Consider the following 23,149-nt stretch of genomic DNA (forward strand, 5'->3'; position numbering starts at 1 on the left):
AAATGGTGCCAAATCATGTCACTGAAAAAACTAATGACAGAGGCAGCTGAAAAGAGTTAGGAATCCAACTGGGGTTAGGCGTCCACCTATGTCTAATTAGTGTAATTAAAATTTATGGCACTCATATAACCAAAACCCAAGGAAAATACACTCTAAGCAGACCCATAAATAAATCAGTGCCAAATCGGACACTATACTCAGTGAAAATTCTGGAACATTCTACTGGAGATCAAGACAAGTCAAAGATAAGGAATAAATGTAAAAGAGATGAAGAACAATGAGCAAATCCATTGTGTCCTCATAATTTTTCATTTCAATTTAGCGGATCAACAGGAAAACCTATCTGAGCCCAGCCAACGTTAGTGCATTGCCTTGTAATATGTACTAATTCTCATACATATGCTGCAAGCAGGTGTATGTTAAAAGCACTCCTTTTGAGATTTCTGAGGTGTACACATCAGATCAAGATTCCTTTGAGTCAGCTCCAGGTTAGCTGAAGTGCTATAAGGATTCAAGTTGTTGAGGGTGACAGAAGATGCAAGCCTAGATAATCCTAGTCTTTCCTAGAAAATCTCAAGGAGCAACACTATCAGAAAAGAGAACGGGGGGCAGGGGGAGGAATTGTATGAGAGAGGAGAGGCAAAGGGCAAATTTCAAAAGGTCTGCCCACTGTGGGCATCAAACAAGTAGTACTGTGGCCCAACTTAAACACTGTAGTATAACTTTGCACAGCTCGCGAGAGAAATATGCAAAGACATACAGCGAGGGGCAGCCTTGGGAGCAGATACAAAATCTGGATGAAGCTGACTTCATGCGACCCATCTGGAAAAGCTGTTTGTGCTGTGCTGAACACTAGGCAAGCATTTCTGTGTTTAAGAATCATACTTTTTAAAAAAAAAAAAAATTCAATTCCACAATGATGCAAATGACTGCACATCCATTTCAGAGCCATACGTGAGTCTAGAAGAACACTGGCATCTTTTGCGAAATGCAATTTCTTTCCCTATACCCACACTCTGGATGCAGCCACGTGGGACCTGCTCTCAGCCAGGTGGAGAGAGCACATGTGTCTGTCTGTCTGCACTGGAAGCCAAAAGCTCTAGAAGGATTCCTTCAATGATTCTTTGTACTTTCGCCAAGGGATAGACAAGACGGCTTTGCCCTTAAAACAATGTGCCTTGTCTACCATGCTGCGAGCCTGGAAACAAGCCACCCCAAGGAGCAGCCTTAGTGTCAGGTTTACGGAGGAAACAGACTTTCCGCCTCAGGCCAAACACGGCTGCACAGTTCCAATGCTACATCCACGCCAAGCAGCTGACCCCAGGCTTGGAGCCCCCTCCTGAGAGTGCCACCATTCCAATTCTGGGTAATACAAGAAAAAAAATTCCAGAAAGGCTCTTTTCTGAAATATCACTTCAGTGAAATTAAATACATGGAAGCAAACTGAGGTCATGATTAAAGTTTACAAAAAAGAAACTTTCCCAAGTTCATTTTTAAAGAACTGAGAACAACTTAAAATTGGCGAGGGTTTTTTTTCCCTATAGGTCAACTGTATTTTTTATTGATTCTTATTTCTGATAGGTAATATATTTTATGGCCTGTGTATAATCTCTCACAAATGCCTTTAAAGGCTTTAAAATCCATGTCCCTGTGTTCATGGTGGTGAAGAAATGAAAGCCAGTCCTCAGTTAAGCATTCAGGTTTCATATTTATTATGTGACTTCCAAATTCAATTCCCCGAACAGGTCTAGCGTGGACAGAAGTAAAACAGGAATCCTTTTTCCTTTACTATTTTTGCCCAAACACCTTTTCTGTTACAACCCAGGCACCAGGAAACCATGAATGGAAACCTGCATTTATGCTGCACATGCTCCTTGGACCCTCACAATTCACATGAAAGTCTTAAATATGATTTGAGTTTTTCCAAGAAAAAATGCCCTTTCTGTATTACACAGTTTTGAGGCATTTTTACACAGCCAGAGTAATCCCCAATTATTTGATTGATAGCTAAATTCTGCAGTCTACTATATATTTTCCCATGTTTTTGAAATACTGCTGCTTTCTGGGACGGAAGTAACAGTCCAGGCAAGCGCGCTCCCACATGACCGTGATGGGATGTGGCGATCCCGATGCTGCATTCCAGGCCGAGGTGTCAGCCTAGAGCCTTGGCCTTCAGATTTCGATCACAGCAACTGATCTGATACCCGTTAAGTTTGCTCACCTTCATTTTCTTTTTGTAAATATCCATGTAAATGAAAAGCACAAGTTCAAGAAAATCTCAGCTGAGATCTAAGATGAACGATGAAATCACTTCAGCTGATTGAACTAAACATCGATAAACCAGTGTCCACTTGGCTGAACTCTTAAGTCTACACTGGAAATCTGAGAAGTCTGAACCTAGAATAGGCCGCGTAAGGGTCTACTAATACCCTGACATTCCTCCCTGCTCTCACATCTTTTCCCCTTTGAATGAACAGATCTTCAGAGAGCGATGTCTTTAAATGAAAAGCAGACAGTCTGCAGGCTTCTTTTTCTTGGCCTGAACGGGGAAGAGGGAACTACGACGTCAGGGATGCTCTCCTTTGTTTCTCATAGCTGTGCCCCACCCCCAAAACCCAGATACACAGTCACTTGAGAAATGAAGAAAAAATCCAAGCGACTGATCAAATTCCACTGGAATCCTAACACCACACTGATTCCTGACAACGGATGAACAGCAGGACCCATCCTGGCAACAAACACTGAGACACAGAGAAGCTGGATGGGTCGAATGTTTTGTTCCTATCTGGACTGCGAGTGTTTCTATGGAAACAGCTACAGTTTGTGCACAGTTCTGGAACAAGTGCTCTTAGGTTAAAAATAAGGAGCTATCTGCGTCATCGAGATTGCTTCAAGAAGACTTGCTCTTCCAAACTGGCCTTGAAAAATTCCAAAATTTTTAACCAATAAATTTTAACCAATATCCCTATCATAAGGTCTGCCCTGAGAATCCAAAGTGATGTTACTGAAGAGAAAAGAAGCAGCTGTTTGGGTGCATCTCACATAACGCAGAGCTGAAAATATAGAACTAGTCATGATGTGGGGGTTTGGTCTGGAGAATTCTCTAGAAATCACACCACTATTTGGAATGATGAGTCCCACCACTTCCACAAACATCCTTAGAATTCAAATACATATGGGACCCCTCATTGTCCGCAATACTGTATTTTAATGATTTCCCAACTCTGGAAAAAATCGTACATCTAGACACACAAGCAAAGACCTCTCTGAAGTACATGCATGGGGACACTTTTCCCAGTTTAGAAATGCAAAGCCCAGGAGGTTTTGGAGGTTTTAGAGGTTTTGCAGGCGGTGGAATGATTTTGGATGACACTAAGCCACCTACATCACCCAGGATCATCTCACTATCTCAGGATCCTTAATCCCACCAGATGCTAAACGCACATCCCCAGAGTTGTAACAACCCAAAATGTCCCTAGACATTTTGGGCCAGAAGTCCCCTGGAGGGTCCCCCTCCCCCTGCTGGGAACCCTGCTAGTGGGAAAAGGACAGTTAATGCTTGTCCAAGCCACCCCGGGAGGTCTGTACTACATGTCCCTACTTTTTAAATGTTGCCAGTGCAGCCCCAAAAGGCCTTTCTGAGGAGCCCCTACTGTCCCAGAAAAGTTGAGACACTGGGGACAGGACCCTCCTTTGTGGCTGCAGTGTCTTTTAGCACATTTCCAGCAACCTTGAAACACTACCTTCAGTCAACAGATACTGACCAAGGGCAGTGTCCTCCCCTGAGTAATTTTCTCAAATACTCAACTTTTTACCCAAATGTATTATCTCGACATACCATCTCTAGAAAACAAAGATACCATTTGCTCTATTTGGTAAATGTCACAGCAAACACGTAGCAATTATGTTCCCAAGTGTAGCAACCACCTAGTTTCTGCGCTTTCGACAACACAGCACATTCCAGCACCCACATCGCGCAGTTCCAGTGGGAACATGCGAGAACGAGCAAAGGGACACTCCAGGGGGACAGTGATCCTGACCCACACCAGCCAGCTCGGAGGAGGAATGAACCGAGATGGGGAATATGAGCTCAGAGATAAGCGCGTGGCCGCCTGGGCTTGGCCGCAGTCCACGTGCAAATGGAAAGCCCACCACGAGTACCTCGGGGAAAGCCAGGAAGGACGGGGGAGACCGCCTGGGTGAACAAAGGCCCATGTCAGTCCCAGCCGGCCCTCCAGCGGGGAGTCAGATGATCTGCTTTTGTTGCTATTTTTACATTTTCTGAAAAGGCAACAAAGTGGTTTTCCAGACATCCATGAATGATACAGTATACTGAACAGCCCCAATGACTGGGCTTCCAGAAGGGACCCCTCACCCCACTTGGCATTCCACTCCTCCTCCCCCGCCCCCCAAGATAACAGTTCCTATGCAACAAAAGAAACTTTAAAAAGATATGCTTTACAGCTTTCCGAAGCACATATTTTGAAATCATTTGGTTTTAAGACTTTCCAGAACGCAAAAAAGAGAGAATCTCTGAAGAGAGGACAAGAAAGCTAGGCAGGGTCAGAATATTGAAAACAGGGACCCTGCAGACATGGGGAAAACTCAACATGCTAAACCTCCCCTGTGCCTGTGACAACTACATACTACTTTTCAATGTTGCCCAGGCCCTGTGGCTAAGACTGAGAGGCAGGGAGAAAAGACAAATTTGAAAATGCACGAACAAGGTCAAGTCTCAATTTTCTGAAGGCAGATGACTTACAACACAGGTTAACAGAAATGACTGCCTTTCAATTCTCTGTGAGCATTAAATAGGTCAGGTGCTGCTATCACCTGTTGACCTGATCCTTATGAAACTCTCTTTCAAACCAAGATACATGACTTTTTCCATTAACCCATAGAGTTCGAAGCTACATATTAAAAGATAAAACCATTTTGCTTAAGCTGGTCTGAAGGACTGATGCTCAGATGAAAGGGGTGGGGGGCATAAAGGAAGAGAGGAGAGAAAAGAGGGTGGGAGGGAGGGAGGGAGGGAGGCAGGGAGTTCTGAACTATCTGGGAGGATAGGAAGAGCCGAAAAAGTCTCTATTTTTATTAAATTGTGTCTTTATAACTATTCACTATCTTGAAAATTTCACCATTTTAAATATACATGAAATTTTGTCCATGTATTAAGAGGCTACACACAAAATGAAGATATTTTCTTTTTTATTCTATCAGACACTGCTTTCCAAATAAAAGGTGGACAATCACACATCAGAATGCTGAACAAAGTCTTTCCTGGGAGAAAGAAAGGCAGCAGAAAGATTTGAAAAAGGGGACCTTACCTCTTTCTGGCTTCCTCATACTGCCAATTAAGCCGGACTCGGTCCACAAGTCTTGTTTTATCATCGAAGACAAACTTCCAAAACGGGGGGGGGGGGGGGAGGAAAACATATTAAAAACATATTTTCAAAGTAGAATATTCATTTAAATTTCAGCAACAATGAAGAAATTTTAATTCATCTTTCAGTTTCCATTTTTCAAAGGTCTGGAAGGAAACACACGGAATACTACTCAGCAGTATATTCTCTCATTCCCTAACAAATGCAAAATGAAGTTCTCCTAAGAAGTCACCAGATCTAAGATGATGGGCTAGCTGTGTGAGGGATGGGCTACAGGACTCCTCCGAATGTTCCATGGCCTGTTAAAGAACCAAAGGAAAAGGAAAGAAAGCTCAAGATTGGGGCGCATCACTTTAGGAGTTAGACTTGAAATGCTATGCTCTGCTATGACCACTAGCTCTACTTAAATATTTTCATACTAATTACATTGAAGTCAACAAATCCCTAAGCAAAAGAAAAAAAGACCTGTATGGGAGGTAACAGTAGCTCCCCCTGGGTACTTCCCTTCATTCCTGGAAATACATGACTCAGTTTCAATAAATTGCCTCCATCTGTAGATCTTACCTTACTAGACCATATATTAGGGCTACTAAGCTTCTATTTTTTAAAATAACCTCGTCAACAAATATTTGAAACTATTCTACTTGAATGATTAGCAATGAATTTACTGATACACATCGTGTAAGTGCATCCACGCAGCTCAAACCCACGTAGCCAGCCACTCTCCCCTGACATTGTCAGAAAACTATCAGAGAACCTGCAATCTAACCTGTTTCTCTCAAACTAGTTAATAGTCTCTAAATTCTAACCTTATGATAAGCAGCAAAATTATTCACGGAATTCACTGAGTCTTGTACTTCTTTCCTTCCCTCCTGCCAAAACCTTTAGGCAAAAAATGCCAGACGTTTTTGACTTACAGATTCTTATCGTGGTCACCACCATATTCTTTAAACCAAAGATCCTGGTCAAAAACATCTGATCCTACTTTTAAAAACAATGAGGGGAAAACTGAAAAGAGGGCTTTTCCGGGACATCTAAGACATAAGAAGTCATTATTTACTCTACTATAGTCCCCTCAAAGAGGCACTATCTGCCAAAATTTCAGAATGTTAGCTAATTATTTAAAACCCAGAGGTTTTTGTCAATGGTTTTTCCCTTTCTTTTTTCTTTTTTAATTTAATTTGGGGGAGGGCATTCTGTATTCCACTGATATTTTATCTTTAACCCCAGAGGAAAAGAAGCCATCCAAACTGCTTTTCCATTTGTAACAAATAAATTATAAACTTCACTTGATGACATTACAGCAGTAGTGCCTTCAAGTATTCACCACCCTGCTTCAAATGACAACTGCCTACTGTATTTCTGTGGCTAAGTCAAGGTTTCACTAATCATCAAAAAGGGGCATTATGAAATTCTTTCAAGTCCCAAACAAAATTAATTTTAATTCAATTCAATTTCCTGACATTCTTTTAGAAGAATAAAAAATAGCAACAAAGTATAACCCAAGGATGACACAGCCACAAAGCCTTTGAAAAATCACTGTACTAAGCCAGAGATCAGCAAACTAAGGCCCAAAGGCTCAATCTGGCCCACCACCTGTTTTTATAAATAAAGTTTTATTGGAACACAGCCCTGTCCATTAGTTCACATCTTACCTATGGCTGCTTTTGCATTACAACAACACAGTTGAGTAGGAGTGGCAGAGACTGCGTGGCCTAAAAGGCCTCAAATATTTACTATCTGCTCTAAAAGTCACATGTCTGGCAAAAAGACATCTGAACTCAACTCTCAAAAGGACTCTGCCATTTTTAAGGATCTGAATCACAAAGTTAGAGGTAATAAGCCATTTAATTTCATCCCAGGCCAATGAACCTAAACAATTCTAATTCTGAAGAGAAAGTGGAAAACTAAAGCACACGAGTGATGGCCACACAAATGCAGCCCTCTTCTCTGGGCCCGCTCAGTTCTTTCCCCGTAAGCATACCTCTCCGATAATGTCGGTCTGAGACCCAGCATCGCAGAACTGGTGAGAATTGCCAAGTGCGCCTGGATGGTGAGGGAATTCTTGCAGAGGGTCAGTAAGAGAAAAGTTATTCCTGAAGCCATCAGTGAGCTTGGCCAGGCTCTGCAACAGAATGAATGAGCCGCTTGAACAAACATGGCCATGTGTCTCTCTCTGTCTCTAAAAACAGTCATTTCCCTCCAGGTCCAAGTCGGCAGCTTCATCACTGGAGGGCTGGCCACCCCAACCCCCATTCCCATTAGATTTCAAAGAAATGTCCAGCACCACATGCACCTTTAATACAATTCTCAGTGATTTTAATCAGATAGCAATTGAGTACTCCTGGCAGAACATGAATAACATAGAGAACAATTGTGGTACCATTTTTACTGTTTTCCAAAACTTTGTGTTTCCTTAAAAAAATAAAATAAAAAGCATCCCCTCCCAAAAAACTCAAACTCATAGAACCAGAAAGTAAAACGGAGGTTGCCAGGGGCGGGGCGGGGCAGGCGGGAGGGATGTAGAGGTGTCGGTCAAAGTGTACAAACTTCCTGTTATAACATGAATAAGTCTGGGATGTAACGTACAGCAAAGTACCTGTAGTCTACAGTACTGTACTGTATACTTGAATGTTGCTAAGAGAATAGATCTTGAAAGTCCTCACCACACACACACACAACAAAGATAACTATGTGAGGTGACAGAGGTGTTAACTAACTTAATGGTGGTAATCATTTCACAATATATATGTGTATTAAATCTTCACATTTTACACCTGAAATTTACACAATTTTGTTTGTGAACTGTACCTCAATAAAGTGTGGGGGGGTGGGCATTCACATCTCAAATGTTCTATCAATAAATAAGTCTGAGATTAATGCTACCTTGAGATCTTTATAAACCACACAGAAGGTGAAAACAGCTCCCAGACGATATTTACACATTTTTATAACCTGACTTTTCAATAATTCTACATGGTCAAAAGTCACCTCATAGGTACACTAGTTTGCCAAAAATCAGAGGAAGTATGTATTCTGGCCCACAGAAGCCCTCTGGGTAAAAGTTAAAGAGAAATGAGATTTTCTAAAATGTTTTAAGACTATTTGCCCAGCCAGCCTGGCTCAGTGGTTGAGCATCAACCTATGATCCAGGAGATGGTGGTTTGACTCCTAGTCAGGGCACATGCCCGGGTTGTGGGCTCGATCTCCAGCAGGGGGGCATGCAGGAGGCAGCTGATCAATGACTCTCTCATCATTGATGTTTCCATCTCTCTCCCTCTCCCTTCCTCTCTTTCTGAATTCGATAAAAATATATTTTTTAAAAGACTATTCTGCAGACACCAGGATGCCCAGGTGCAGTGTAATGCACAAAGCTGGTTCTGGATCTAGACCAAGGCATCCCGCAATGCACTGATATTATTAAGCTCATATAAGAAAGACAAAACAGCTTAGTTGATTTACTAAAAGATAATACAACCCATGTCTCTTCCTGGAGCTTCTCAGAGAAGATGCTGGGATCTAAAGCTTCTTCAAGAAGTTCTATCTCCAACCTCCAGAGTGGAGAACCCAACTGAGGCAACTGGATGGCTTTGCCCCGGCTCTGCACACTCAGCAGGGCCAGGGCAAACTCAACCTCCTGGGGTGAGGCCTCCATGTCCCCGTGATGGAACACTACCTGGCTCAGGCCCAGGGTTCGGGCTTAGACTAGAGGGGTAACATCTACAGAGCACCTCTGTGACACGCTCAGGGTGTCTCAGTGAATGACAGCTATTGTCCTTGCTACCAGTGCTTGGAGAAAATCTGACAATTGACCTCTCATGGCCTGGAGAGAGTGTCTAAAAATACAGATCTCTGGGTCCCATGGCCAGAGATTCAATCCAGTAGGCCTGGGGTGGGGCTCGGTAATCTGCAATTTAATGAGCACCATAGGGATACTCTACAGTTCTCTCCTGTCCTTGACCTTAGGAAGCAATGCCCTGCAAGGCAGCTTTGTGTGCATGTGTCTCATTTCGCCCATGAATCTGAGCTTTGCTTCCCAGATCCTTCTGTGTCTTACATTCTGCAGAATCAAGACAAATGCCTACCAAGCGCTAGGTGCTCACTTAGTGTGTTGAGCAAAAAATAAAAGCTGAAACAGAAACAATTGAATGCAGGCCAGCACGGAGCAAAAAGACCAGCATGCATCCATTTGCAAAAAGTCAGCTTTTTCTAAGAACAGCAGAAACTATAAGAATTGGAAGTGTAAAAAAATAAAGTAACATAAAGCTGCAATGATCCCAGCCATATAATTAAATCTATGCAAGTGGTAGAACACCACACAGCTGTATTGAGGGATGAAGAAGCTCTCTGTGCACAGACATGGAAAAAGGTACAGGGTACAATCGTTCTGAGGGAGCTGGTGAGACCAGCAGGTACAGTCCTGGTAGCCTGTGAGGGTCACTGAGCATGTGCTCACCCTGTCGTGTGTCCGCAGAAACACAGCAAGGGTCCACGAGCTAATAAAAGTAGTTATAGGTAGTGACAGAAGGGGGAGACAACAAGGCTTCTTATCATAGACTTTTTGAGTTATTTTGATTATTGAACAGTATAAATGTGTCACCCATTGTTGTGGCTTGAATTGTGTCCTCCAAAAATGATGTTCAAGTCCTAACCCGTGGAACCTGTGAATTTGAGCTTATTGGAAAGAGTCTTTTTAGATGGAATCAAGTTAAGACATGGTTATACTGGATTAAAGTTGGTTCTAATCCAATGATTGGTGTCCTCATGAGAAGAGAAAATTTAGACACAGAGACACAGGGAGAACACCATGTGATGACCAAGGCACAAGCCAAGGAATGTCAACATTGCCAGCAGCCACCGGAAGCTGGAAGAGACAGGACGGAGCCTCCCCTAAAGCCTTCCAGAGAGAGAGGGGCCCTGCCGACTCCTTGATTTCAGACTATGGCCTCTAGGTTCTGAGAGAATCCATTTCTTTTGTTCTAAGCCACCTGGTTTGCAGTCCTCTGTTATGGCAGCCCTAGGAAACTAACACGCATTATTTTAACTATATATGTATACACAGGCATAAAAGATATATATGCATATATAACATTATATATACGTGTAGTCTTATAATATATATGAATTGTGCATATGATAAATATGTAATATTTTTAAATTCTAAATAAAGGAAAGAGAGACAGACAGGCAGGCAGACAAATGGACACAGGCACTGAAGAGCACCGGCCTCTAACCTGCATCAGGTCCCGCCTCTCCTTCTCGCCTGTACAAATGGCTTTCTTGATGGTCCGGAGCTCATTCATTATAGCCTGTGCCTCATCCAGCTTGTAGTTGGTGTGAGCATTGGACATCTTACGATCAATCCTGGTTAAAAAAGAAAACTATTGTCATTTCATTTGACATTATCACATTCCATTCCATTAAACAACAAAAAACTCAAAAGCTTCATAGAAAGGTGGGAAACAGTTACAACAATGTTTTGGCAAAAGAAGGTAAAGATCCCATACAATTCGCTTGCTGTGGGGAAGAGAGAGAGATGAGACTGTGCCATGGCAGGTGGGGGTGACGGTACAGTCAGGATTGTACTAATAAGGCAACAAGACCATCAACCTGAGTGACTGCCTGAGATTTTAAACTCCCCTCTCTGAGAGGAGATCATGTCTTACTCATTTGTCCCCAACACATGGTCAAAAACGTCCACTAAATAAAGGTACAACTGAGTTGTGTGCAAGGAGAATATATGGGAAACAGCAAAAAGTAGTGAACTTTCATTAACGATGCCTTGTACAAAAGTTGGAAACTCTTGTCTCCTCTGGGTATCTCCTTCTTTTATCTCATCCTGGTTCTTATTTATCACACTCTTTCTCTCTTCTACCCGTAACCTACTTAATTCTTTCCTTCAATCCAAATATCCCTTCACCCTTCCTTTCTTCCATGCATTAAAACTTCCTTCCTTTCTTCCTTCTTCTCCTTCCTTCCTTCCTTCCTTCCTTCCTTCCTTCCTTCCTTCCTTCCTTCCTTCCTTCCTTCCTTCCTTCCTTCTTTCCCACCCCTCCTGTCTCCCCGCCGCCCCCGCCGGCCCCTGTGTGCACAAGGCCTGCTTCCGGCTGGTAGAAGCAGAGCACTGACCAAGGTGAGACTTGGTTCTGGCCGTCCTTTGTCACGTCCTCCATACCTAAGTCTTGAGTCTTAGAAGCCCTCAGGGCTAAAGTAATTGGGATACTTTGGTCCAGAAATGGAATGCGCTCCTCTAATGGAAAGTCATTAGCTTGCGTTTCACGTCCCAGCCCCACCACGATACGGCTTCTGGTTCTACGCTGCTGCCCCCGTGTTAACTGAAATTCTGGACCCGTAAAGGCCAGCCCAAGGTCCCTTACTTTCCATTCACAAAAGCATCCTGCCATGCTGGGGGATAAAGTGACACTGCAGCTCTATAGTGGGACCCTGGGCAAGTCACATCACCCCTTTAAACCTTAGTTTCCTCGTGTCTCACGTGGGGACACTAACAATGTTTCTCCCATTTAATGCAAAGATGTAAGGAAAGGGCTGCCCCGGCAGAGGCCTGGAGTGTCATGTTTGTGGTGATTATTACTATTACCAAGACGATGCTGAATCTACTTACTCATGGGAGAAAAAGTAAATAATTCACCAACCCCGGTACTTTATTATCATTAACAAATTCCTGGCCACATGCGTCACAACTCACAGCAAAACTCAGCACTGGAGCTGATCTGAGCTGTCAGCGCCCTTGGAATAAGAGAGGACAAATAGCACGAGCAGGAAACCATCCCCTCCCCTTGGAAAAGGGCTCCAGGGCTCGGCTGTGCTGTGACTGCCATCAGTTCCGAATGAAATATTTACGAAAACTGCTCCCAGGTCCTCTTCCACGGAGAGCGGATGCAGGCGCACCATGGGACCCCACACATTAAATGGTGACACCCCTACATCCCAGCATGGCCTGGCCATGTGTTTTTCCACTTCAGCCCTTCTACGGAGAACCAAGAGTCTCTAACGCAAGACAGAAGTAAAAGGCCATCCATCTCACATCTGCCAAGGAAGTGGCCCAACTTTTCTTGTGGAAAAAAAATCTAGACTCATTTACATAATAATGTCTTCTTGTATTCATCTTCTGATCAAAGGCTTCCCAATACGGCTCATTTATGTCACAGACCGCAGCCCACATAGGCTGATGAAGTCTGGAGAAAAGGTTACAGCATTTCCAGACAAAAAACCCTAAGGCCAGAAAAGTCTGACTTCTCTGTAACAGTCAATGACCACGGCCTGTGCTAACCAGGTCTGCTGGCTTCTCCGAAGTGACGAACACAGCAAATGGATCCTCACCCGACACTGACACCTGTACAGGGAAGTGAAAGTTCACGGCCTTAAAATTGTTTCAACTGCTTGAAAATCAGTGCCAGTCAAATAGCCATAGATGCACACCACGGTGCAGGCTGCAATGAGAGATGCTGCCTACGTCAGTCCCACTTTGTACTTAAGTGTTGTGATTTCCTTTTGGCTTTCACAGCCATAAAGCCTCAGTGTGGCCACCAGGAAACCCAGGGATGGAGCCAGCGGTTTCTCAAAGCACCAGGTTCTACGCTGGGAATGGCTGCCATGCGGAGGAAAACAGGCTGCAATTCCCATGAGGGAGAGGGATCAGCAGCCCTGTAACACCGCACAGGGCCTGCGAGTTCAACTTCAAGGTCACACACGTGGGCTCTGGCCTTAGCTCTACCCAAGCACTCTGAGACCTTGAAAGAGAATGAAGACTGGCCTAGTGCAGCTGTTTTCAATCAATTCCGAGGGTGTCCCCACGTGGTGAGCAGGAGTAGCTAAAGGGAGAGCCTGCTAGGGCTTGGGGACCCTCAGCACTGCTTCCGAAGCACCTCCCCCCGTTTCCAGTCTCAGCTATTCTGGTTCTACAGAAGATGTTTGTGGGGAAGGAAAGGGAGATAGATTCCACTGCTTAAAAAATGTGAAAGGTATTCGAGAATATGATCTCAGTGTTCTAGGAAACTCTGAAATACTATCATTTAAAAAGAGTTATATATTATTGTAGAACACATAACTATATAATAAAAGATATATAAGTATAACCTTACATGAACATTGTGTATAGTATGTATCAGATTACATTATACAGTTATGCAAATAGCTTATGAAAATAGTTCAATGAATCAAGGACCTACTAGGGTCTTGCTGTGTGCATTCCATTTGTCACCTCCTTTAATCCCCTCAATGGCTTTATAAGATAAGCATAAGCATCTCAGATTTTATAATGAAAAAACTGAGGCTCAGAGAGATTTAACTAGGTAGCCCAAGATGACAAGCTAAGATGTGACAGAACCAGGGTTCAAACCCCCATCTCCTAATCCTCAGTCTGCATTGAATGTCCCCGATACCACAGGTGGACGCCCACTCAGAGTGGCCAAGGCAGGGTCCACAGGATCAGACACGAAGAAGCGATGTTTCACAGAATTCAAGCCACTTCCATTTTCCAATGTGATCAATTTACATCTAACAAAACTTCAAAGGACAGCAAAGCTCATCCCTCACACCTGCCAAATTCATTTGGGAGTTTCCTCCCCTTTTGCAAATTTCCTCTAGAACTTTGGTAAAATTCAGAGGATGTTCTCAATGATTTGGTCTTTTCTAAAATATCAATATATTCTATTTCATAAAGAAAATCATAACATCTGTGACTGCCAAGGAACTCTTTTTCTATTTAAAATTTTAATTAAGAGTCCAAGACAGTGTTTCTACATGTCAAAATGATAGAGAATTGATAACTGCTCGACAAAAGGCGATACTAGGACACACATTATTAAGCAGTGTGCTATGATCTGAACGTGTATGGTATCCCCCCACCGCACTCCCGCTCTACCCCAAATTCACATGCTGAAGCCGATACCCAGTGTGAGAGTGTTAGGAGGCAGGGCCTTTGGGAGGCGAACAGGTCGTGAGGGAGAAACTCTCATGAACGGGATCAGTGTCTTTATAATGGAGGCCCCACATAGTTCCCCTGCCCCTTCCCCACGTGAGGACATAGCTAGAAGGTGGCCATTTATGAACTGGGAAGCAGGCTCTCACTAGACACAGAACCTGACCATGAAGGCACCCTGACCATGGAATTCCAGCCTCCAGAGCTATGGGAAATACAATTCTGGTGTTTATACGTCACCCAGCCTGTTATTTTGTTATAATAGCAACCCAAACAGACTAAGGTACAGTGTAAAAAACCCAGTACGCAGGATCTGCGGTCTTTACTTTTCCCCTCAACACTTTGCAGCAGTTTTGGGGACGTTAAGTGACTTGCTCAAGGTCACACAGCTAGTAAGAGGCACAGTGAGGTTCCCACTGAGGCCCCTCACACCAGCACTCATCCCTTTCACTGTGGAGTTAGCAATACACTCAAAGTCAAGGCCTCCAGACTCGCACTGTGTCAAACTGCAGGCCACCCACACAGTCAGTCCAATGTGGTCCCAAACTAAACTGGGGATCTTTACGGTCTGCTCTTGGAAGAGATGGTTAGAGAGAAAAGAAGAAGATAGCTCCAGGTGATGACCATAGTACTATCGAGAAGGCATTTTTGAGATGTTTATCACCACCCTCTTCCTCCCACTGCCCTAAAGTTTCCAGGTTTGTTGTTCGAGTTAAGATGTCAAGAGAACTGCTCTGGCAGAGGTAAAACCAAACGACTTCTTAAACCCACATCTTGAAGAAAAGGGCTGCCAGGCCTCTAAAGATATTCCCTGTTAATACCACACATTACAACCCAAAAGAATGAGAAGTTTTGTTACGGCTCTACCTTTTACATCACCAGCTCTGGCAGGGGGCCTCGCGTGAACCTCAGAACGCTTCCGGCAGGTTTCTATCAACAGCAGGCCCTGTGTGGAGCGCCAGACCTGTCCCGCAGCAGGAACAATGCTCTTTTTGTTTCCGCCCCATTTCTGTATGTTTTACTGTTATCTGAGTAGTGCCGGGCTTTTCGCACGGGCTGTACCTTATGTGCTATGTTAATGGGATATTGTTGGTCTGAGCCTGCTCTAACTGTGAACAATCTTACTTGCTTCTGAAACCACAAAATCCCCTCGGACAGAAAATGCTAATTCCAATATCCAATACTGCCTCATGCTGGTCTCGAGCGCTCAGAAGAGAGTAGTCACTCTTATTTAAGGAGACATGGGTTTAACTTCACTCATACCACCCCCACAGGAAAGAGGTTCATCAGGCAATTAAAAGGCTTGAAGCAAAGGGGCCACCTGGCTAAGAATGTACCTCATGGAAACTAGTTATTGGAACATTTCATTTACAGCTCTTTTCTGTGACTTGAACAGCAGTAATAAGGAATGGGGCTTCTTAACGCACAATGTGTAGCAGGGAAGGAAATGCTACAGGGTAGTTAATAAGAAGGTGACTGGCCGATTTACAGAGACCTCCCGAGATCCTCACAGCCCAGGCCCTCACCATGAGGGTCCCAGTGTCCAAGAATGAAGAGACTTATGGGATAACTCCCTGTGGGCAGGAGCAGTGACATCAACCACTCTGCATAGCACCCGGGGAGCTTCATTCATTCCACAGTGCCCTGCCCTGTGCCTGGAGTTGTCTGGGCCCTGCGGCTGGAGTAGGGACCAAGGCAAAGTCCTTGTCCTCATGCAGCGTTATGTTAGTCAAAGAGGCGTATGTCAGGCAGCAATCGGTGTTTTAAGAAAAACAAAGTTGGGTTTGGGAAGAGAATGAGACAGAGAGAGGGTCCCTTTTTAGATGCAGTGGGTAAACAAGGGTCTTGTTGAGATGTCATTTCTCTAGAGAGGTATGGAAGGAAGGAAACAAGTGTGCAGAAATTTGTGGGGAAGAGTGTGCCAGGCACAGGGAGGGAGAAGCAAGCTCCGGTGCAGAAACCAGCAGGGTGGCCAGCAAGGTCACCGGAGGTTGGCGTACGTAAGGGTGAGACTGTAGGGAAGTGAGGTCAGGAGACGGGGCAACGTGTCTATAAAGACTGGACTGTATTCTAACTAAGAGAGAGAAAGTCACTGGGGGCCACCAGCAGTGGACATTTTAGAAGAATCCCTGTGGCTGGACTGTGAGAATGGTGAGCCATCACAGCACTCGGCTGAGCGCTCCCGGTGGAAGCTGTGAGGATGGAATGGGTGCCAGGCACGAAAACAGCACACTGTGAAAGACAGACAGTAAGAAGGCAGTTAGGATGGTGCGCCCCTCAAAGTGTCTTGGGCCATCATGCCAGCACTCAGGGACATTATAGGTGTCATGGCGGAAACAGGCTTCAATGGCACGTAAGTGTGGGAAACTCGGGCTGAAGCAATGTTAAATGAGCTTCCTGGCTGCAGGACAACTGGGAATCTAACACGAGGCGCGTTCCAGATCTGTGCGAGATCTAGAATAACTAGAGAGGGAATCTCCCCACACCCATTGGCACACTCGGCATGGCCTTGTACATCACCCATCTGGGAAAGTGTGCACAGACTAGCTCTGAGTCCTCCCCCTTGGCCCCTGGGTGCCAGTAATGAGGTACAGTAAGATAATTCTTCCAAATAAGTGTCAGAAACGTCAGAGAAGCAGAGCCCAGTAGCTCTTTCACTAGAAAAGCCCAACTTTCCTGAAGACTTTTGTTCATCAAAAATGTTGCTCGGATTTTCTGAAGACGTTTATAAAGGGCTTCAAGAAAAATGCAAATGACAACTACACTGAGATGCTATCTCTCACCTGCAAGACTGGCACAAACGCAAAAGCGTGACAACACGTTCTGCTGGCAAAGGCGTGGGAACATGGACACTCACCTATTCGTGTTGGGAATGCAAAATGGTGCAACCCCTAGAGGGGTGAATGGCAGTATCTCAAAATACCACCAATGCATTTAAGCCTTTGACTCAGCAAACCCATTTTTGGGAACTTAGGCTGAGGTCTCTCATATCTGCACGTGCATAGCATTAGGTGAAAGCTGATGGGCAGCATTATAAGTGGATGTACCAGGCAGACAATGCCAGAAACCACCAATCGTCTGCATACCACAAAAAGGGAGCCAGGGAGTGTGTACCTCTGCATGGAAGTAACACCACCATCTACAAAGCATACATACCTCCAGAAAAGGGAAGCAAAAGAAATGGAACTTGAATCAGAGGAAGCCCCTCGAACTAATGACAGCAGTTGGCATGAATAGCAGGAGCAGGTTAAACGACACCATGCGTGTTCAGGCAGCAAAATCCACTGTCGGGGCAACTCTACTGGAAAAGCAAATTTGCTTCTTCAATAGAGTTGTCAGAAGGAAAAACACAGGAGGGGGCTAGAGATTAAGAGACACACCAGCCAAACGTACTGTGTGGGCTTCGTCTGAACATGGACCTGAACAAACCAGAGAAATGGGCAAACTTGCTGGAAAAGGGACACTATCAAGAGATTACTATTCAGTGGGGCATAGGTGTTACAGTTATGTTTTCAAAGAAGCCCAGAAGTTTGGGAGAGATACGGATGGATTAAATGTGATTCTGGGATTTGCTTCAATAAGGCAGTAAGTTTGGGGATGAGGGGGTGTGGGACCAAACAAGATGGGCCGTTGTGTGTTAGCTGCTGAAGGGGGCTGAGGGGTACTGGAGGGGGTCCATTATACTGTTCTCTCTACTTTTGTGTATGTTTGACATTTTCCATCATTAAAAGTTTATATGTATTACACACACACACACACACATACATATTCTATCATTAACCCAGAGGCTGTGTTCATGGCCAGCTCCCATCTACAAAAATTAACAACATACATAGACTCAAAAAAAAAATACAAAAGGTTCTTTTTTCCTCACTTGGACCCAAGTGTAATGATGGATTTTCTTGCTAGCCAGGAAAGTTCACCAAGATAAACAAGTCGAGTTTTAAATGTTATGAGCAGCCAAACTCCTGGTGAGGTGCTCTGGAAAGGAATACACTGGATATTCTGGGAAGCCAGACAGCACAAAGGTTTCTAGAGGAAAACCGAGGGTCTCGGCCTTAAATCGAGGTTGGCAATAATATCCGAGAAGCCCAGTTATGGACCACAACGCATGGATTCTCTGTGCTTAGAGTTAAAATTGGACAGTAGGGGCAGGGTAATCACCTTACCAATGCCTACCAAAGGTTTTCAAAATTTCTCAATAAATAATACCAAGCTGCATGACACGATCCAAGCATAAGAGCCATCTTTAGTACCGGAACTGTCTCCGTCTCATGCAAAGACCAGGTAACTCAGAGGAAGGGATAGGATGACTTCTACTTGCTAAGAATTTTAAGCAGGCCCGGCTGGGTGTGGCTCAGTGGTTGAGCGTCGACCTAGGATCCAGGAGATCAGGGTTTGATTCCTGGTCAGGGCACATGCCTGGGTTGCAGGCTCTATCCCCAGTTGGGGGCGTGCAGGGGGCAGCCAATCGATGACTCTCTCATCATTGATGTTTCTCTCTCTCTCTCTTTCCTTTCCTCTCTCTGAAATTAATAAAGATATATTTGAAAAGAAAAAAAAAAAAAGAATTTTAAGCAGGGCACAAGTGGCCATGTTTCCTCTCTTTTCTGTGAGTTTGTCACACAATAAACACGTACAGTGACAATGTAGCATCTGATTAAACACTGCCTTTTGAGGCAGCACTATCTGGGAAGCTGGGGTGGGTATCCCAGGATCAAGGCCAGGTCTAGAACTTTCCCCCAGGCTACTTCTCAGCCTCCACCAGGCTCTGGCAAGAAGTAAGGACTGTTCCCTTGGCAAGGGGCTATTTACCATTGCTGCTCCCAAGCATGGGATCTTCCTACGGAAAGTAGAAAGAAAACGCAGACAGCACGGGCCCTGCTCTGTGCAGCACAGCTCACACTCCGAGCTGGCTACAGGTGTAAAGTTACAATCCCCCGCCCCCCATACTGGCTCCTGCTTCCTGTCCAACAATCCTGGAGAAACCAAGGCTGCCCTTTCCTATTCTTAAAACTACTTTTACTACAAGTGCTGAATTTACTTCCTAGCAATGCCAAGGGGAAGGGCTTTCTCAGTCACCTGAGCCCTGGCACCTTTTCTTTTCTAGAACAGCGATTTTCAACCTTTTTTGTCTCATGGCACACATAAACTGATTACTAAAATTCTGCGGCACACCAACAACTATGTTATAATGTGTTATGTTTTTTGTCAGTCTAACAAAAAAAATAGGCATAATTTTTTTTTTCTTTTTTTGTTTTGTCAATCCTCACCCAAGGATATTTTTTCCATTGATTTTCAGAGAGAGTGGAAGGGCAGGGAAGGGGGAGAGAGGAGAGAAAGAGAGACATCGACTGACTGCCCCCCTCAAATTCCCCGACCAGGGCTGGGGATCAAACCTGCAACCCAGGTATATGCCCTTGACCGGCACTCAAACCCATGACCCTTTGGTGCGCAGGTCAATGCTCTAGCCATTGAGCGACGCCAGCCAGGGCAAAATAAGTATAACTTTGATTCATTCACACAAGATGACTATTGCTATGTTGGCTATTGTCATTTTTTTTATTTGGCAATCTAAGGGAAAAGCGATCAGTGTCCCTCACTAAATAGTCAGGTACAACATGTTTTAAAAATTCTTGCGGCGCACCAGTGTACCTCTCATAGCACACTGGTTGAAAATCACTGTTCTAGAGTTTTCAGTCTTAAGCTGATGTTGCAATATAAGCTTTGTCTTCAAATAAGGAAATGGAGATGGCTGGAGTGATGGCGGCCAGGCAGAGGGACAGGAGCTGGGCCTGGCAATCCCGCTACAGAAGCCAGAGCCCACCTCACTGAGAATAGCACCAGGCGATTCCTGCCATCAACTGAAGGCTGACTGGGTAGTGGGGGCTGGTGCTGCCTTCTGGACAGTTTAGCCAATGATTGTTGGTATGGACTGAATCGTGTCCCCCCCACTCCCCCAATGGGATGGTATTTGGAGATGGGACCTTTGTGCGGTGATTAGATTTACATGAAGTCATGAGTGGAGCCCCATAATGGGATTAGCATCCTTGTAAGAAAAGGAAGGGACACCAGAGACCAGAGATCCCTCACAATCCCCATTCAAGTGAAGACACAGCAAAAAGTGGGTCCTCACCAGATACCGAATTTGCCCGTTCCACTGATCTTGGACTCCACCCTCCAGAAGTGTGACAAGTGTCTGCTGTTCGAGCCGCCCATTCTCTGGAATTTCGTGACAGCAGGCAAGCTGACTAAGACAATCCCATTGACAGTGAAAACAGTAGGCAAAGAAGGTGTAAAGCGCATGCCCAAGTTCAGCAAATGAAGCCGGGCTCTGAAGCAAAAGAGAATGAATCTTGACCACCAAGCATACCCTTTCTTAAAAAGTTAATTCTTTCAGACCAACAATATCACCATTTATAAAATAATCTTTGTTCATTGAATTTGCTCACTTAATACAGCTCACAAATGATGATATTCATCCACAAACTCTTAGTAGGGATACGTTTTCATTGTAAAGATACCAACAGGAGGAAGACCTATAGACCAGACTGTCCAACAGAACAGTCTGTGGTGATGCAAATATTCTATTAACTGTGTTGTCTGATGCAATGGCCACTAGCCCAGTGGTTCTCAACTGGGAGCTAACGGGCCCTCCAGGGAACACTTGGCAAAGCCTGGAGACACTTTTGGCTGTCACAAATGGGTGGGAAGATGTTACCAGCATCTAGGGGGCGGAGGCCAGGGATGCTGCTAAACATCCTATGATGCATAAGACGGCCCCACCACAGAGTTCTCTGGTCCAAAATGTCAACTGTGCCGAGGTGGAGAAAATCTACACTAGCCACATGTGACTACTGAGCACTTCAGATGTGGCTACTGAGACTGGGGGGGGGGGGGGGATTTTTATTTTATTTCATTTTAATTAATTTGATTTTAATTTTTAGAATGAAAAAATTTAAGAGACCAAAATCAACAAGATTGGAATTCAAATTTAAACAGCCATGTGCGTCTTGGGGAGCACAGCAGCTATGGAGAGTGTGAACAAATATAAAATAAAGGTCTTGATTCTGATGCTCATCGGGAAATAATGAGCATAAACAAAATCATAGACGCGGACCCCTGAAGCTTTAGGACTCGGGTCCAGGCACCAAAGAGGCCAGCACCAAAGGAAATCACAGGCACTGTTCCCTTCCATCACAGCAGGCAACTCACTCTTGCAGGGTCTCCACCCCCTTCTCTTTGTACTGCAGTTCTTGCTTCATCTGGGTCAGTTCTCGTTTTAATCTGGAAAGCTAAAGACAAATAACATTTTTTTTTTTTTCAAAATGTAGCTGCGAAAAATGGTTTCTACAGTTGTTATCACTGTCACTCAAGTTTCTGATTAGCTTGCAATTCATGAGACCCTCTGCTCTCTCCATGAACTTCCAGTCACACAAATAAAATAGCCTCCCTGGAAGAACTAACGGCCTTGCTTACATACCAAAGTTCCAGAGCTTATTTTCTTTAGCAAGGTATTGATTTGCTCATTACAATTAGCAAATTGTGTAGCACTTTGTCCATCTTCCCTTCTCCTTGCTACTCACAGGGCCCACGAGTGAAGCCCTGCTGCTGGCGTGCTTTTTGGAACAGATTCTGGGACCCACTCTGGGCCTGCGTTAAAGCTCAGAGGGTGGGCCTGGGAGCTCACACGGTTACCCAACTCCCCAGATGTTTTTCTGAGGTGCACTAGAATTTGAGAACCACTGGCCCCAAAACATAACCTCTGCTTTAGGGACTGAGCCACCACAGCGGGAGGCTTCATTTCCAGGGTGTCGCCAGTGCTTTGATACAAATGTAACAAAATGAACCCCCTCCTCAGACAAGGAAGACAAAGGGCTGTAGGGGTGGGAGGAGGGTACACATAGGAACACAGGCTACTTTTTGTTAGATGGGCTGAGGTTTTAAAATGAAACATTTTCCCTCCTACTCGAAAAAAGTAGAGTGTACAACCAAATATAATAATAATCCATGAAATCAAAAATCTACTAAAACATGAGTCTAGTTAGACACACTGACCACCCTAAAATGAACCATGATAAGGGATGTTACATACAAGTACACATAGGACATCTGGTTATGGAAACACATATTTTACTCACCCTATCCCGACGACTTGCTATTTCTGCTTTAATTTGGTGTGGGTCGTACTTGGTATTTGTTGAATATCCAGAGAAGGCTAGACAGAAAGAAAAGACTTTACTTTATAATGGATCCTTTAAAATAAATAAACACACATAGATAGGAACTTCTGATTCTCCATATGAAAGGATTAAGTCTCAGATTTACAAGCTGGCACTGGCTTCTAAAGAATCAACATTTCACATTCTCAAATCTGAATGTTTGATTTTTGCATGAAGTCTGTCTACAGGAGCCCACATAATAAACCAGATGGCTACAGGTAAATCAAAACTCTGCTTACTTCGACTGCAAAACTCCGAGGCTTAAAAACCACATACACATGGGGAGGGAGACATCTGATTAAGTATGGAAAACTGCTCTTACTGTGTAAATAGTACACACACTATGAATCATTTTTACTTTCTTTTAAAATGTGCACACAGGGAAGTCTCAGGAAGGATCAAGCCAAAGTGTCAACTGTGGTTATTTTCAATGGTTTCATTAAAAAAGTTTTTATTTTCTTCATATCTATAGTCTCTAGATGAACAATTTTTGACGTAAGAAAGAAAAAATACTAAACATCTATAAAATGAAAAAGCTTTCTAGTAATGTGCCAGTATCTGACAGGCTTGAGAAAAAACCATCTTTCCAGCTGTTTGTTCCA

The 23,149-nt window shown here is 44.2% G+C and overlaps 1 protein-coding gene across 3 annotated transcripts in view; it reads right to left on the reverse strand.

Annotated features, from left to right (window-relative positions):
* Positions 1-23,149, reverse strand: part of WWC3 (WWC family member 3) — a gene marked incomplete at its 5' end in the record, with an annotated part of 93,033 nt that overhangs the window by 26,618 nt on the left and 43,266 nt on the right. For all 3 annotated transcript variants that reach the window (XM_081124863.1, XM_081124864.1, XM_081124862.1), the window contains 5 exons: positions 5,328-5,401; positions 7,369-7,509; positions 10,619-10,748; positions 21,541-21,620; positions 22,467-22,543. In XM_081124863.1, the coding sequence (XP_080980989.1) occupies positions 5,328-5,401; positions 7,369-7,509; positions 10,619-10,748; positions 21,541-21,620; positions 22,467-22,543 (502 nt within the window). The remainder of the gene's footprint in view (positions 1-5,327; positions 5,402-7,368; positions 7,510-10,618; positions 10,749-21,540; positions 21,621-22,466; positions 22,544-23,149) is intronic.

The sequence above is a fragment of the Miniopterus schreibersii genome, assembly GCF_964146895.1.
Source record: "Miniopterus schreibersii genome assembly, chromosome: X".
Lineage (NCBI taxonomy): Eukaryota > Metazoa > Chordata > Mammalia > Chiroptera > Miniopteridae > Miniopterus > Miniopterus schreibersii.